At 43.2% G+C, this 14,410-nt stretch overlaps 1 protein-coding gene and 1 non-coding gene across 3 annotated transcripts in view; one reads left to right on the top strand and one right to left on the bottom strand.

Annotated features, from left to right (window-relative positions):
- Window positions 1–14,410, bottom strand: part of NRBF2 (nuclear receptor binding factor 2) — a 30,263-nt gene that overhangs the window by 9,645 nt on the left and 6,208 nt on the right. Inside the window, exon 2 of one of the 2 annotated variants that reach the window (XM_032252589.1) lies at window positions 2,289–2,373. The exons of the other annotated variant lie outside the window; for it this stretch is intronic. Within the exon in view, the coding sequence (XP_032108480.1) occupies window positions 2,289–2,373 (85 nt within the window). The remainder of the gene's footprint in view (window positions 1–2,288; window positions 2,374–14,410) is intronic. 2 annotated transcript variants of the gene reach the window in all.
- On the top strand, window positions 10,324–10,458 carry LOC116533063. Its single transcript, XR_004261066.1, has one exon. It is a non-coding gene; the product is annotated as a U4 spliceosomal RNA (small nuclear RNA).

Genomic DNA, 14,410 nt, shown 5'->3' with positions numbered 1-14,410 from the left:
GCCTGGCGACAGAGCAAGACTCCGTCTCAAAAAAAAAAAAAAAAAATCTGGAGACAACAGATGCTGGAGAGGATGTGGAGAAATAGGAACACTTTTGCACTGTTGGTGGGAGTGTCAATTAGTTCAACCATTGTGGAAGACAGTGTGGCGATTCCTCAAGGATCTAGAAATAGAAATTCCATTTGACCCAGCAATCCCATTACTGGGTATATATCCAAAGGATTATAAATTGTTCTACTATAAGGACACATGCACATGAATGTTCACTGCAGCACTGTTTACAATAGCAAAGACCTGGAACCAACCCAAATGCCCATTGATGATAGACTGGACAGAGAAAATGTGGCACATATACACCATGGAACATTATGCAGCCATCGAAAACAATGAGTTCGTGTCCTTTGTAGGGACATGGATGAACCTGGAAACCATCATTCTCAGCAAACTGACACAAGAACAGAAAATCAAATACCTCATTTTCTCACTCATAGGCGGGTGCTGAACAATGAGAGCACATGGACACAGGGAGGGGAGCACCACACACTGGGTCTGCTGGGGAAAAATAGGGGAGGGACAGCGGTGGGTGGGGAGGTGGGGAGAGAGAGTACGGGGAGAAATGCCAGATATAGGTGATGGGGAGGAAGGCAGCAAATCACACTGCCATGTGTGTACCTATGCAACAATCTTGCATGTTCTTCACATGTACCCGAAAACCTAAAATGCAATTAAAGGAAAAAAAAACAACACCCAAAGATGTAAGGGATATCTGCTATGTGTTTGGCCCTGGAGCAGATACCTCCAGTACACTTCAATGGCAAAACTATTTCTATTTAAGAAAAAAGGCGGAGGGGGGCCCGGGTGCAGTGGCTCACACCTGTAATCCCAGCACTCTGGGAGGCCAAGGCGGGTGGATCACAAGGTCAGGAATTCAAGACCAGCCTGGCCAAGATTGTGAAACCCCATCTCTAATAAAAATATAAAATTAGCCAAGTGTGGTGGTGGGCACCTGTAGCCCCAGCTACTCAGGAGGTTGACGCAGGAGAACCACTCAAACCCAAGAGGTGGAGGTTGCAGTGAACCCAGACTGTGCCACTACTCCAGACTGGGCGACAAAGCAAGATTGTGTCTCAAAAAAACAAAAACAAAAACCCACTTAAAATTTTCTTTGAAAATTACCAACTTGTAGGCAAAAGTCACTGTAGTAAGAAGACTTATCCAAACTACTGCCTACCTTGCAGTCTGTATTTCAGCAGTAAATACATTGGCGCAGCCTCTGTCACAAAATATGACTCTGCCTGCCAGCAGATTTCAGGGTTTGCCCTAACAAAGGTGACCTGCACATACGCCCTAAATGCATGAAAAAAAAAAAGAAAGAAAGAAAAGAAAAGAAAAAAGAAAAGTGACCTGCACTAATCTTGGATGCAGCATGAGTAAAACATCCTTTCCCCAAAGATTTTTAATCTTTATTTTTATACTTACCACTACCACTACACTAACAAGGACCCAAAGCTTTTTGGTTACTCAGCCAACACAAACTGGTCTCAGCAAAACAGGCCCCCAAGATCTATTTCTGAGTTCAACATATGCTAGGTTGCTTGACTGACTAGGGTAAAATTAGGTCTTTGATAAGAAGCCAACAATTCTAAAATTCATACCAAAATGAAAGCTATCATCAGCATGCTACTATAAGCATGCATGTAGAGATGATATATTCAGTTACTGAGAGTCCTCATGAAAAAATAAAAAAGAGATGATATATTCAGAAGGGAAGCTAAAAAAGACCACAGGAAAAAATCTTCCCGCATTTTAGGTAACAAAAGTCTTTAGTAAGTTTTGCATTATCAGCATGTTAGAAAACAGAAACTCAGTGAAAATGAATTGGTTGGTATTGAATTACTTATTATTTTTAGAATCTTAAAATGCCAACTATTTGAAACCCAAACTCCTTTTTTTACAATGACTAAGATAAAATGGCAGACCTGTTACAATCGGCTCCTGTTTTAGGGATCTTTGGGATCAGAAAGCTGTGTCTAGGAATTGTTTAGCACTTATCACATTTATGCCATCTTCATGGTTTAGAAAGAAGATTGGATTAGGAGGAGCTGGGGAATCCAACACACTCACTTGAAAAAATAACCAAGGCTGATATTCCGGTGGGTCAGCAGTATCAGTCTTGCGTATGAAGAGCAACACACACCATTACTACTGTGACTGTCTGCTCTTCAGTTTTTTTTTGTTTTTGTTTTTGCTCTTCAGTTTTACACTGAGCACTTAACAAGAATACTCACCGGCAGCTTTTTTGTGACAAGAAATAGCCTCTTCGTATTTGCCTGCAGCTAATAAACGGTCTGCTCGTCTGCTCTGTTGATGAGCCTAGAAGACAAACATTCCTTAGTTCCTCTGGATCATAAAACATGATTTCTTTTCAAAAGCAACTACCTTTTAAGAAGATAAAAATACTGTTTGTTGCCACGTATCAAACCATTATTACAGCTCTATCTGTAGTTGGATAAATGTAATCGGTAGAGCCTAGAACTGCAGCATCTGAAAGGAACTGGCAACTTCTTTGAGTTCTACCAATAAGCCCTCTCAAGGTTAACACCAGGCACTTAACTCCTTCAGTGACTCACATTCTTCCACTCTTTGGAGATTAACCAAAAGTTACATAGATTGTTATTCAAAATGTCTACTTTCTTGATTTTTAACAAGCTCCTTTCAAAACAAGGGCTATTTTGTAGATGCTTTCAGTAGTCTGTATAGTTTAAAAACCTATAATCAGGGCCGGGCGCGGTGGCTCATGCCTGTAATCCCAGCACTTTGTGAGGCCGAGGCGGGTGGATCACGAGGTCAAGAGATCGAGACCATCCTGGTCAACATGGTGAAACCCCGTCTCTACTAAAAATACAAAAAATTAGCTGGGCATGGTGGCGCGTGCCTGTAATCCCAGCTACTCAGGAGGCTGAGGCAGGAGAATTGCCTGAACCCAGGAGGCGGAGGTTGCGGTGAGCCGAGATCGCGCCTTTGACCTCCCGCCTGGGAAAAAAGGGCGAAACTCCCTCTCAAAAAAAAAAAAAAAAAAAAAAAAACTATAATCAGGAAATCACTCATCATGTAGTAAATCCAAGCTTCTCTTGTAATATCTCATTCTTCCAACATTAAAGTTACTATTTGTTTTTAAAATTAAAAAATTTGGACATTGTATAGTCGATGAATTCACAATACCAACATCTAATATTACAAAGATTTTTTTAAAGATATAACTCATCAAAAGAACAAAGTCAAAAAAGTCAGAAGTTCTAACAGCAAATAATGTAACTGCTCTTTAATTGCAAACGAAAATTGATTAAATAAGCAGTCACTGGCCTCCTTACACTTTAAGAATATCAAAAGAGCTTTAAAGCCAGGCCCAGTGGCTCAAGCCTATAATCCCAGCACTTTGGGAGGCTGAAGCAGGCAGATAACCAGAGGTCAGAGGTTTAAGACAAGCTGAGCCAACATGGTGAAACCCCATCTCTACTAAAAATACAAAAATTAGCCAGGCATGATGGCGGGTGCCTGTAATCCCAGCTACTCGGGAGGCTGAGGCAGCAGAACTGCTTGAACCCGGGAGGCAGAGGTTACAGGGAGGTGAGATCGCTTCATTGCTCTCCAGCTTGGGTGACAAGAGCAAAACTCCATCTCAAAAAACAAATAAATAATGAGAGAGCTTTAATATGCATTATTTCAGTTGCTTTAACTATGACTTTGCAAATGCTTTTTCCTCTCTTACATAAGGAGGCCCAAGACTGGTGGGGGTCACATAACTTCCATTAAGCTTATACAGTTAACCAACTAGGAAAAAAGCAGGCATTAGCTCAAGTTTTCTACCTCATGTAACGTTTTCCTCAATAACAAACTCACACATGATTTAGCAAAGCTTCACAGCTTCACAAAAAACTGAAAAGCACTATACACCCATGTTCGTAACAGCATTATTCACAACAGCCAAAAGGTGGAAGCAATCCACATGTCCATCAACACATGGATGGATAAATGCAGTCAGTATATACACACGGGAATATTACTGTCTTTAAAAGGAAGGTAATTCTGATACTACATCATGGATGAACTGTGAGGACATTAGACTGAATAAACTAACCCAATGATAAAAGGACAAATACTATACAAATCTATTTACTGGGGTAACTAAAGTAATCAAACTCATAAAAACAGGAAAGTTGAATGGTGGAACAACTCATCATTGAATGGGGGTGGGAGAAATGCGGAGTAGGTATTCAAATGATATGGTTTCAGTTTTTCAGGATGAAAAAAGTCTTGAGATTTGTTGTACAACAATGTGAATATGCTTAATGCTACTAAACTATTCACTTAAAAATAGTTAAGAGGGCCGGGCGCGGTGGCTCACGCCTGTAATCCCAGCACTTTGGGAGGCCGAGGCGGGTGGATCACGAAGTCAAGAGATCGAGACCATCCTGGTCAACATGGTGAAACCCCGTCTCTACTAAAACTACAAAAAATTAGCTGGGCCTGGTGGCGCGTGCCTGTAATCCCAGCTACTCAGGAGGCTGAGGCAGGAGAATTGCCTGAACCCAGGAGGCGGAGGTTGCGGTGAGCCGAGATTGCGCCATTGCACTCCAGCCTGGGTAACAAGAGCAAAACTCCGTCTCAAAAAAAAAAAAAAAAAAAAAATAGTTAAGAGGGTAAACTTTACATACACTTTTTAATGTTACTTTAAAAAGGTGAAAAGTGGGCTGAGCATGGTGGCTTACGCCTGTAATCCCAGCACTTTGGGGGGCCAAGGCAGGCAGATCACCTGAGGTCAGGAGTTTGAGACCAGCCTGGCCAACATGGAGAAACCCTGTCTTTATTGAGAAAAGAAAAAAAAAAAAAAGGTGAAAAGTGGTGGGGCGCAGTAGCTCATGCCAGTAATCTCAGCACTTTAGAAGGCCGAGACAGGCAGATAGCTTGAGCTCAGGAGTTTGAGACCAGCCTGGGCAATATAGTGAAAACCCATATCTACAAAAAATACAAAAATTAGCCGGGTGTGGCACTTGTGCCTGTAGTCCCAGATACTCAGGAGACTGAGGTGAAAGGATCACTTGAGCCTTGGAAATGGAGGCTGCACTGAGCTGTGATTGTACCACTACACTCTAGCCTGGGTGACAGAGATGGTCTCAAAAAAAAAAAAAAAAAAAAAGTTCGGTGCAGTGGCTCATGCCTGTAATCCCAGCACTTGGGAAGGCCAAGGCAGGTGGGAGTGGATCACCCGAGGTCAGGAGTTTGGGACCAGCCTGGCTAACATGGTGAAATCCTGTCTCTATAAAAATACAAAAAACTGGCCGGGTGTGGTGGCTCACGCCTGTAATCCAAGCACTTTGAAGGACAAGGCGGGCAGATCACCTGAGGTGGGGCGTTCAAGACCAGCCAGACCAGCATGGTGAATATGGTCTTTATAACAAAAAAAAAAAAAAAAAAAAATTAGCCAGGAATGATGGTGTGTGCCTGTAATCCCAGATACTCAGGAGGCTGCAGTGGGAGAATCGCTTGAACCCAGGAGGTAGGCAGAGGTTGCAGTGAGTCGAGATTGCATTATTATACTCCAGCCTGGGCAACAGAGTGAGGCTTCATCTCAAAAAAAAAAAAAAAAAAAAAGTGAAAAGCTTATCTGGTTCTGTCAGTTAGCTGAAAAATGATTTGCCTTGGATGCTTTTTAAACACATGTTCCTTTTATGCTGCATAAAAATACTTCACAGAATCACTTTTGCAATTCAGATTATAAATATTCTGGATACGTTTGCAAATCATACTCAGTATAAAACACAGGTGAAGACAAAAGTAGAAAACAGCACTTCCAGCAATGTACTGCTGTGAGCCCTTTCTATTTCTGTAAGAAACAAGCAACAATCTTAAAGATAAGATTCGTCCCTTTCAATTAGAAGATTTCAGAGACTTTTTATTCTTCAAACAGTAATTAAACTTTTCTCTAAGTCTTAACATATTCCTGGGAACAATAATAGGTTACAAGGAATAACTAGGTAGGCTGGGCACAGCGGCTCACACCTGTAATCCCAGCATTTTGGGAGGCCAAGGCGGGCAGATCACTCAAGGCCAGGAGTTCAAGACCAGCCTGGCTAACATGGTGAGACCCCATCTCAACTAAAAGTACAAAAATTAGCCAGGCGTGGTGGCACATGCCTGTAATCCCAGCTACTCGAGTGGCTGAGGCACAAGAATTGTCTGGGCGTGGGAGGTGGAGGTTGCAATGAGCTGAGATTCTGTCACTGAACTCCATCCTGGGCAACAGAGCGAGACTCTGTTTCAAAAAAAAAAAAGAAAGAAAGAAATGGCTGGGGGCTTAAAATAAAGGACAAATTTTAGCCTTGGACTGAGCAAAAAATACATTCTGAACACATGATCATTTTCCAGTACCCACAAATTATACGTATCTTTTGGGAAGAGAATGTACATGAAGAAGAAAACTAGTATGTACAAGCAGTTATGATTAATCTAATTTCTCTAATGAACATGTTTTGATTCTGTTAAAACAAGTGGTATTAAATCACTAAGACTCTAGGTTTTAATGAAAACACACATCACCTGGTTAAAATACAGATTCCAAAAGGCCGGACGTGGTAGCTCACGCCTATTATAATCCCAGCACTTTCAGAGGCTGAGGCAAGAGAATCGCTTGAACCCGAGAGGCAGGGGTTGCAGTGAGCCGAGATAGCACCAGTGCACTCCAGCCTGGGCAACAAGAGTGAAATTCCTTCTCAAAAAAAAGAAAGAAAAATAGAGCTTGAGATTCCACCCAGGTAAGGCCAAAGTTGCTGGCTGGCTCATGGATACCCTCTAAGAAGCAGGGATGAGATGCTATTTGAGGTTACTTCATTCTAACACTGTTTTCTATCTGTGTGTATCCCCGACGAGTTCAATCACTTTCTACCTTATGCTATCGATATTTATGTAGCTCCATAATTAAACTTCAAATTCTGTGATGACAGAATTGCTAATTGAATACCAAAAGAATAAAAAGTTCTCAAACAGTGAGAGCAGGTCCTCATGGCTCTCTCAAATCCCTTAAAATGTGGAGTCCAATCTCTAATCAGTCCGCCAATTTAGGAGTTAAATCTCACTATAGTTTCAGATTATTACTGAGCTCAATAAAAACACAAATCTCCTCCTAGATCGCGTACGGTATCTTTCCTAAAAAAGAAAAAGAAAAAAAAAAACCATACATCTCCTCTAGGTTACTTGGCACCACAGCAATCAAATTCCATTTTTTTAAAAGGACAGTTCCTACTACGTTCTTATTAGACACACAGCAAATGCAGCCTCTTGATCAAGCTCGACTGCCAATGTTCAAATCTCAGTTTGACTATATGAGACACATGAACCCGGCTTTCCCAACTATCTGCCCCCGTTATCTCATCTCTAAAATGAGAGTTGTTGTCTGCTTACGTAAATTTAATGGCACCAAAAACAAAAGAGTTAAAATTAAACTAGTTAAAACATCACAGCGCTTATAATAGTGCCTGGTACTGATACATACTTGATATATCCGTCATTAAGTACTATGAAAGACAATAGGGCCGGGTGCGGTGGCTCAAGCCTGTAATCCCAGCACTTTGGGAGGCCGAGGCGGGTGGATCACGAGGTCAAGAGATCAAGACCATCCTGGTCAACATGGTGAAACCCCGTCTCTACTAAAAATACAAAAAATTAGCTGGGCATGGTGGCACGTGCCTGTAATCCCAGCTACTCAGGAGGCTGAGGTAGAATTGCCTGAACCCAGGAGGCAGAGGTTGTGGTGAGCCGAGATCACGCCATTGCACTCCAGCCTGGGTAACAAGAACGAAACTCCGTCTCAAGAAGAAAAAAAAAAAAAAAAATTTTTTTTCATCTTAATTATTTGGGACAGGGTCTTGCTCTGTTGCCCAGGTTGGAGTGGAGTGGTGCAATCATAGCTCACTGCAGCCTCAATTTCCTGGACTCCAGCAACCCTGCCACCTCAGCCTCCAAGTGGCTAGAAATAGAGTCAACATGGGACCACATCCAGTTAACATAGTTTTTGTAGAGGTGGGGTCTCAATATGTCGCCCAGGCTAGTCTCAAACTTCCGGCTCAAGCAATCTTCCTCCCTCACTCACCCAAAGTGCTGGAATTATAGACATGAGCCAACGTGCTCAGCTAAACTGCATTTTTTTTTTTTTTTTTTGAGACCGAATCTTGCTCTGGAGTGCAGTGGTGCAATCTCGGCTCACTGCAACCTCCGCCACCTGGGTTCAAGTGATTCTTCCGCCTCAGCCTCCCGAGTAGCTGGGACCACAGACACATGCCACCACACCAGGCTAATTTTTTGGTATTTTTAGTAGAGACAAGGTTTCACCACATTGGCCAGGATGGTCTGGATCTCTTGACCTCGTGATCCACCGCACCCAGCTAAACTGCATTTTTTAAAAACTGAAGATTTTACAGAAAACCTATCTTGGTGTTGGTTCTTATTTTTAAAACAACCTTTACAGATTATGCATATTAAAACTGGTCTCTCTTTAAATACTGTTCTTGGTAGAATCACAGCCATTAAAGGTAATAGTCTGGGCATGGTGGCTAATGCCAGTAATCTTAGCACTCTGAGAGGCCAGGTTGCTTGAGACCAGCACAGGCAACATAGTGAGACTCCATCTCTACAAAAAAGAGAAAAATTAGCTGGGTGTGATGGTGCACACCTGTAGTCCCAGCTACACGAAGGGCTAGTAGGAGGATACGGAGCTCAGGTTGAAGCACAGTGAGCCGTGATTACACCACTGCACTCTACTCTGTGGGACAGAGCAAGATACTGTCTCAAAAAGAAAAGGGTAATAATTCATAAATATTTTAGTAATTCAAAATAAGTTATGATATTCACAATAAAACAGTCCCACCTCTGTGTACTTCCTAGGCAATCCATATGATTCTCTGTGGGAGTTACATTCTTTTTAATTGCTTGATAGGTTATTTTAGATTGAGGTCTACAGCTGTGGTTGCCCATCATTTCTGACAGATGATTTATTTTGTAAACAGTTGGCATAAACTTATGGTATTGGTAAATACAGAATGGAACTATATATATATATTTTTTTTTCTTATGATTTTCTTTCTGGTTGTTTTTTGCGATGGAGTCTCATTCTGTCACACAGAGGCTGGAGTATAGTGGCGTGATAAAGGCTCACTACGGCCTCAACCTCCTGGGCTCCAGTGATCCTCCTAGCTCAGCCTTCTCAAGTAGCTGGGACCACAGGCATGTGCCACCATACTCAGCTAACTTTTTTTTTCTTTTGGAGATACCAGGTTTTACTATATTGCCCTGGCTGGTCTTGAACTCCTGGGCTCAAGTGATCCACCTACCTTGGCCTCCCAAAGTGCTGGGATTACAGGTGTGAGCCACCATGCCCAGCTCCACATTCTTGAATCACCATGTCCTCTGGATACCTAAAGAATCCTTTCTCCAGATTTCAAACAGAGGATCAGAGAATATCAATAAAGTCTAATTAATGACACTCAGAGGAAACAAAGGTCTGCGGAGAGGAGTGAACCAGACAAGCGTGAAAAGGCAGAAAGGAGAGGGAGAGTCTGATTGAATCTGGCTGATAGGGTCCATATGTTCATAAACCAAACTACATTATACCCCTGGTTCTTTCTGCACTTCTCTTTGGAGTCCAAAAGTCTCTCTTTTGGCTTAAGCTAATTTTAAGTGGGTTTTCATCAACTACAGCCAACAAAAACCCTAACTACAACAACTGGGTTACTAAGTTACTGCTCTTACTGACAAGTAACCTTTTACTTCCATATGCTAACTGCTTTAAAGATACATGTTCGGCCCCGCGCCGTGGCTCACGCCTATAATCCCAGCACTTTGGGAGGCTGAGGCGGGTGGATCACGAGGTCAAGAGATCGAGACCATCCTGGTCAACATGGTGAAACCCCGTCTCTACTAAAAATACAAAACATTAGCTGGGCATGGTGGCACGTGCCTGTAATCCCAGCTACTCAGGAGGCTGAGGCAGGAGAATTGCCTGAACCCAGGAGGCGGAGGTTGCGGTGAGCCAAGATCGTGCCATTGCACTCCAGCCTGGGTAACAAGAGCAAAACTCCGTCTCAAAAAAAAAAAAAAAAAAAAGATACATGTTCAGGATGGGTGTGGTGGTTCATGCCTGTAATCCTAGCACTTTGGGAGGCCAAGGTGGGCGGATCACCTGAGGTCAGGAGTTTGAGACCAGCCTGGCCAACATGGTAAAACCCCATCTAAAAAATAAACAAATAAAAAGAGAGAAAAAAATACATGTTCCGCTTTGCGCCGTGGCAGTATCATAGCCAATGAGGTTTATCCGAGGCACATTATTGCTAATTGAAAACTTTTCCCAATACCCCACCCATGATGACTTGAAATATAGTCGGCACTGACAATGACAGTCTGTACAGACTGAATCACTTAAAGAAAAAAAAATACACATTCAATACTACCTTCTTTCCCAAAGGAAAACGTTATTACTTTCTATAACTTCATTTATTTCTGTGTCCTTGGGGAAAGCTGTTTCGTAACGAGGAAAAGACAAAGAACACCATATGAACACAGTACTGAAAAGGCCCCAAAAGAAAATCTAATATATACCTGACTTTCTGGTAGAGTCTTCAGCTGAAAGAGAAACCTCACTCACTCTCCCTTTCCCAATCAACGTGAATCTCCTATAAACAAGTAGCACACAATATCTCAAATCAATAAGCACTTAATTGACTAATATAATGCAATTATACTGAAGATAACTGCTCAAGATAACTCTTTGAGAATTCCAGGAAATAATCCTTTTTTTTTTTTGAGATGAAGTCTTGCTCTGTCGCTCAGAGCTACAGTGCAGTGGTGTGCGCCTGACTCACTACAAACTCCGCCTCGGGGGTTCAAGCAATTCTCCTGCCTTAGCCTCCCAAGCAGCTGTGACTACAGGCATGTGCCACTATGCCTGGCTAATCTTTGTTTTGTTTTCTGATAGGAAGTTTCACTCTGTAACCCGGCTGGAGGGCAATGGTATGATCTTGGCAGGTTCAAGCAATTCTCCTGCCTCATTCTCCCATGTAGGAGAGATTACAGGCACCTGCCACCACAGCTGGTTAATTTTTGTTTTTAGTAAAGATGGGTTTTACCACATTGGCCAGGCTGGTCTCAAACTCCCAACCTCAGGTGATTCACCTGCCTCAGCCTCCCAAAGTGCTGGGATTACAGGCATGAGCCACCACATCCAGGCTAATTTTTATATTTTTAGTAGATATGGGGTTTTGCCATGTTGGCCAGGCTGGTCTCAAACTCCTATTCTTGTGATCCGCCTGCCTCAGCCTCCCAAGTGCTGGGATTACAGGTGTGAGCCATGGCGCTCAGCCCCAGGAAGAACTCTTTTTTTTTTTTGAGACGCAGTTTCACTCATGTTACCCAGGCTGCAGTGCAATGGCGCGATTTCCGCTCACCGCAACCTCCGCCTCCTGGGTTCAGGCAATTCTCCTGCCTCAGCCTCCTGAGTAGCTGGGATTACAGGCACGTGCCACCATGCCCAGCTAATTTTTTTTTTTTTTTTGTATTTTTAGTAGAGACGGGGTTTCACCATGCTGACCAGGATGGTCTCGATCTCTTGACCTTGTGATCCACCTGCCTCAGCCTCCCAAAGTGCTGGGATTACAGGCTTGAGCCACCGCGCCCGGCCCGGAAGAACTCTTTTTAAGTCTAAAGATCAACTTCTCCCATATGCAGGTCAGCCTTCATCTTTTTTCTTCCTTTAACTTTTAGTTCAGTTTTTTTTTTGTTTTGTTTTGTTTTTCCCAGAACTGTCACCATTTGCTATGAAGGCAGTGAGAATCTGATGCAGTATCTTTCAAATTACATGATGCAACCCACTAGTTGGTTGTGAAGTCCATTTAGCAGGTCACAATTAGCATTTTTATTTTTTTGTTCTTTAATTCTTTAATGCAGAAAGCTGAAACTGGATACTTTTGAGATGGAGTCTCACTCTGTCGCCAGCCTGGAGTGGAGTGGCAGGATCTCGGCTCACTGTAACCTTCGGCTTCCAGGTTCAAGGGATTCTCCTGCCTCACCCTCCTGAGTAGCCGTGACTACAGGCGAGTGCCACCATGCCCAGCTAATTTTTGTATTTTTAGTAGAGACCATATTTCACCACGTTGGCCAGGATTGTCTCAACCTCTTGACCTCGTGATCCGCCCACCTCAGCCTCCCAACGGCTGGGCGACTGTGCTCAGCCACAATTAGTATTTTTTAAATATGTAACTGTAGGGACTCAATGTTTGGATCCCCTTCCACGAACACTCTCACGGAAGCCATTTTTCTCTATCCTGGATTTCCCCTCTGGAGTCCCCTTCCACACTCTCTCAAGGAAGCCTGTCTTCCCCTCCTAAACTCCATCTCTCTCTCTCTATTCCCTTCCACTCAGTGTGGAAGCTGCCTTCCTCTCCTGGATTCCATCTTTCTTGATTCTCTCACTCAGTGTGAGAGTTGGCTGTTTCTTTCTCTCTCCTTCTCCTGTTTCTCTTTAAATAAATCACTTTCTACACTTTTGAATCAGGCATTTACCGCGTGCTGTGTCATGGTCCCCTCTCTAATTCTTGAGTGGGCAAGAGACCAAGAACCTGGAGAAACATCCTCTCAGGGGAGCTGATGGCACCCTGAACCCCAATATTACATTTTGGAGAGCCAGGCAGAAGAGGGGTACAGCCAGAAAAGGGGTAAAGCCAGGGAAGGGGTACAGCTGAAGACAACAACTTCAAAACCCAGTTAAGGTAGTGGAAATAGACTCGTGGATTCATCACACTCGGCTGAAGCCTTGGATACCTCCTGGGGAAAGTCACAGACCCTCCACAATCTGCAGCCTGAAGTTCCCAGAGATTACCCTTCATCCACCTGTGAGTCATTAGAAAATCTATATGTTTTTCCTGCAAGATCTTCAGGGAAGCAACCACTCATAAGTCTAATTTATATCCTGGCATTAATAGGACTATAACCCTCAACTTTGCTCTCTCTCAAACTCTGATCATCCTTTTCCTACTGAGAAAGGAGCCTGCCTCTTTCTAGGAAAAATGCTATTTTGTAAACCAGGTAAATGTTTTGAACATAGAACTCAGGAATCAATCAAACACAGGGCTAAAAATCTTCCAGAAACAGTACTGTGAGGCTTAACAACTGGCTGTCCTGGCTCTACTCTCCTAGGCTCATTTTATAACCATTCTATATTTGTTGGCCTCTGGGCCTCTCATCTTTAACCACTTTGTCACATTCATTTCTTCAAGAACCATAAGGTCACAAATAATCCTGCCGCTGGAACCCCAGATGTCCTTGGCTTGTGGGCTCTATCGCGGACCTCTAGATCAACCTGCACAAAAGAAAAGCTCCCCTCTGGAGGAAACCTGAACCACAGGGCTCCTTCTAGGCTTCATCTCAGCAGGAAGTAGTTAGAGAATTGATGCCTGTGTTCCAAGAGAAATTGGGCTTTCCTGTTCGATGGGGGGAATGAGGGAATGTGTTCTCTTTCTGGGTCCACAAGGGGGCGCAGTTTTAAGGGCAAGGACTTCCCAGTCACATGACCCCCTCCCATCTCTCTCCATCCAGGAGACTTAACAGTTAATGTTACTAGGCTTGATGGCTCATGCCTGTAATCCTAGCACTTTGGGAGGCCAAGGTGGGTGGATCACCTGAGGTCAGGAGTTCAAGACCAGCCTGGCCAGCACGGTGAAACCCCATCTTTAAAAAAAATAAATAAAAATTTTTTTAAAAAGTTAATATTTAAATTTCATGGGCACGAGAAGAAACGTCAATCACTCCAGCAGAAGTTCTAAGGAACTCCTTTCATTGGCCCGGGATCTTAGAGAAGGTGGGGGTTCCTCCCAGGTTAAAAGTCCCCTTCTTCCACACCCCTTTGGACTCCATGTTTGGATCTCTTTCCACGAACACTCCTGTGGAAGCCATTTTTCTCTATCCTGGACTTCCCCTCTGGAGTCCCCTTCCACACTCCCTCGTGGAAGCCTGTCTTCCCCTCCTAAACTCCATCTCTCTCTGTTCCCTTCCACTCAGTGTGGAAGCTACATTCCTCTCCTGGATTCCAGCTTTCTGGATTCTCTTACTCAGTGTGAGAGTTAGCTGTTTCTCCTCCTTTTTCTCTTTCTTTAAATAAATCGCTTTCTACAAAAAAAAAAAAAAGAAAGAAAGAAAGAAAGAAAAATATGTAACTGTAAACCAGGTGCAGTGGCTCAAGCCTGTAATCCCAGCACTTTGGGAGACTGAGGCAGGTGGATTACCTGAGGACTGAAGTTTGAGACTAGCCATATCAACATGGAGAAACCCCATCGCTACTAAAAATACAAAAATTAGCTGGGTGTGGTGG

Source organism: Sapajus apella, unplaced genomic scaffold, assembly GCF_009761245.1.
Source record: "Sapajus apella isolate SASKATOON/1434 unplaced genomic scaffold, GSC_monkey_1.0 scaffold78, whole genome shotgun sequence".
Taxonomy (NCBI): Eukaryota; Metazoa; Chordata; class Mammalia; order Primates; family Cebidae; genus Sapajus; species Sapajus apella.
This window is presented reverse-complemented; position numbering and strand designations above follow the sequence as displayed.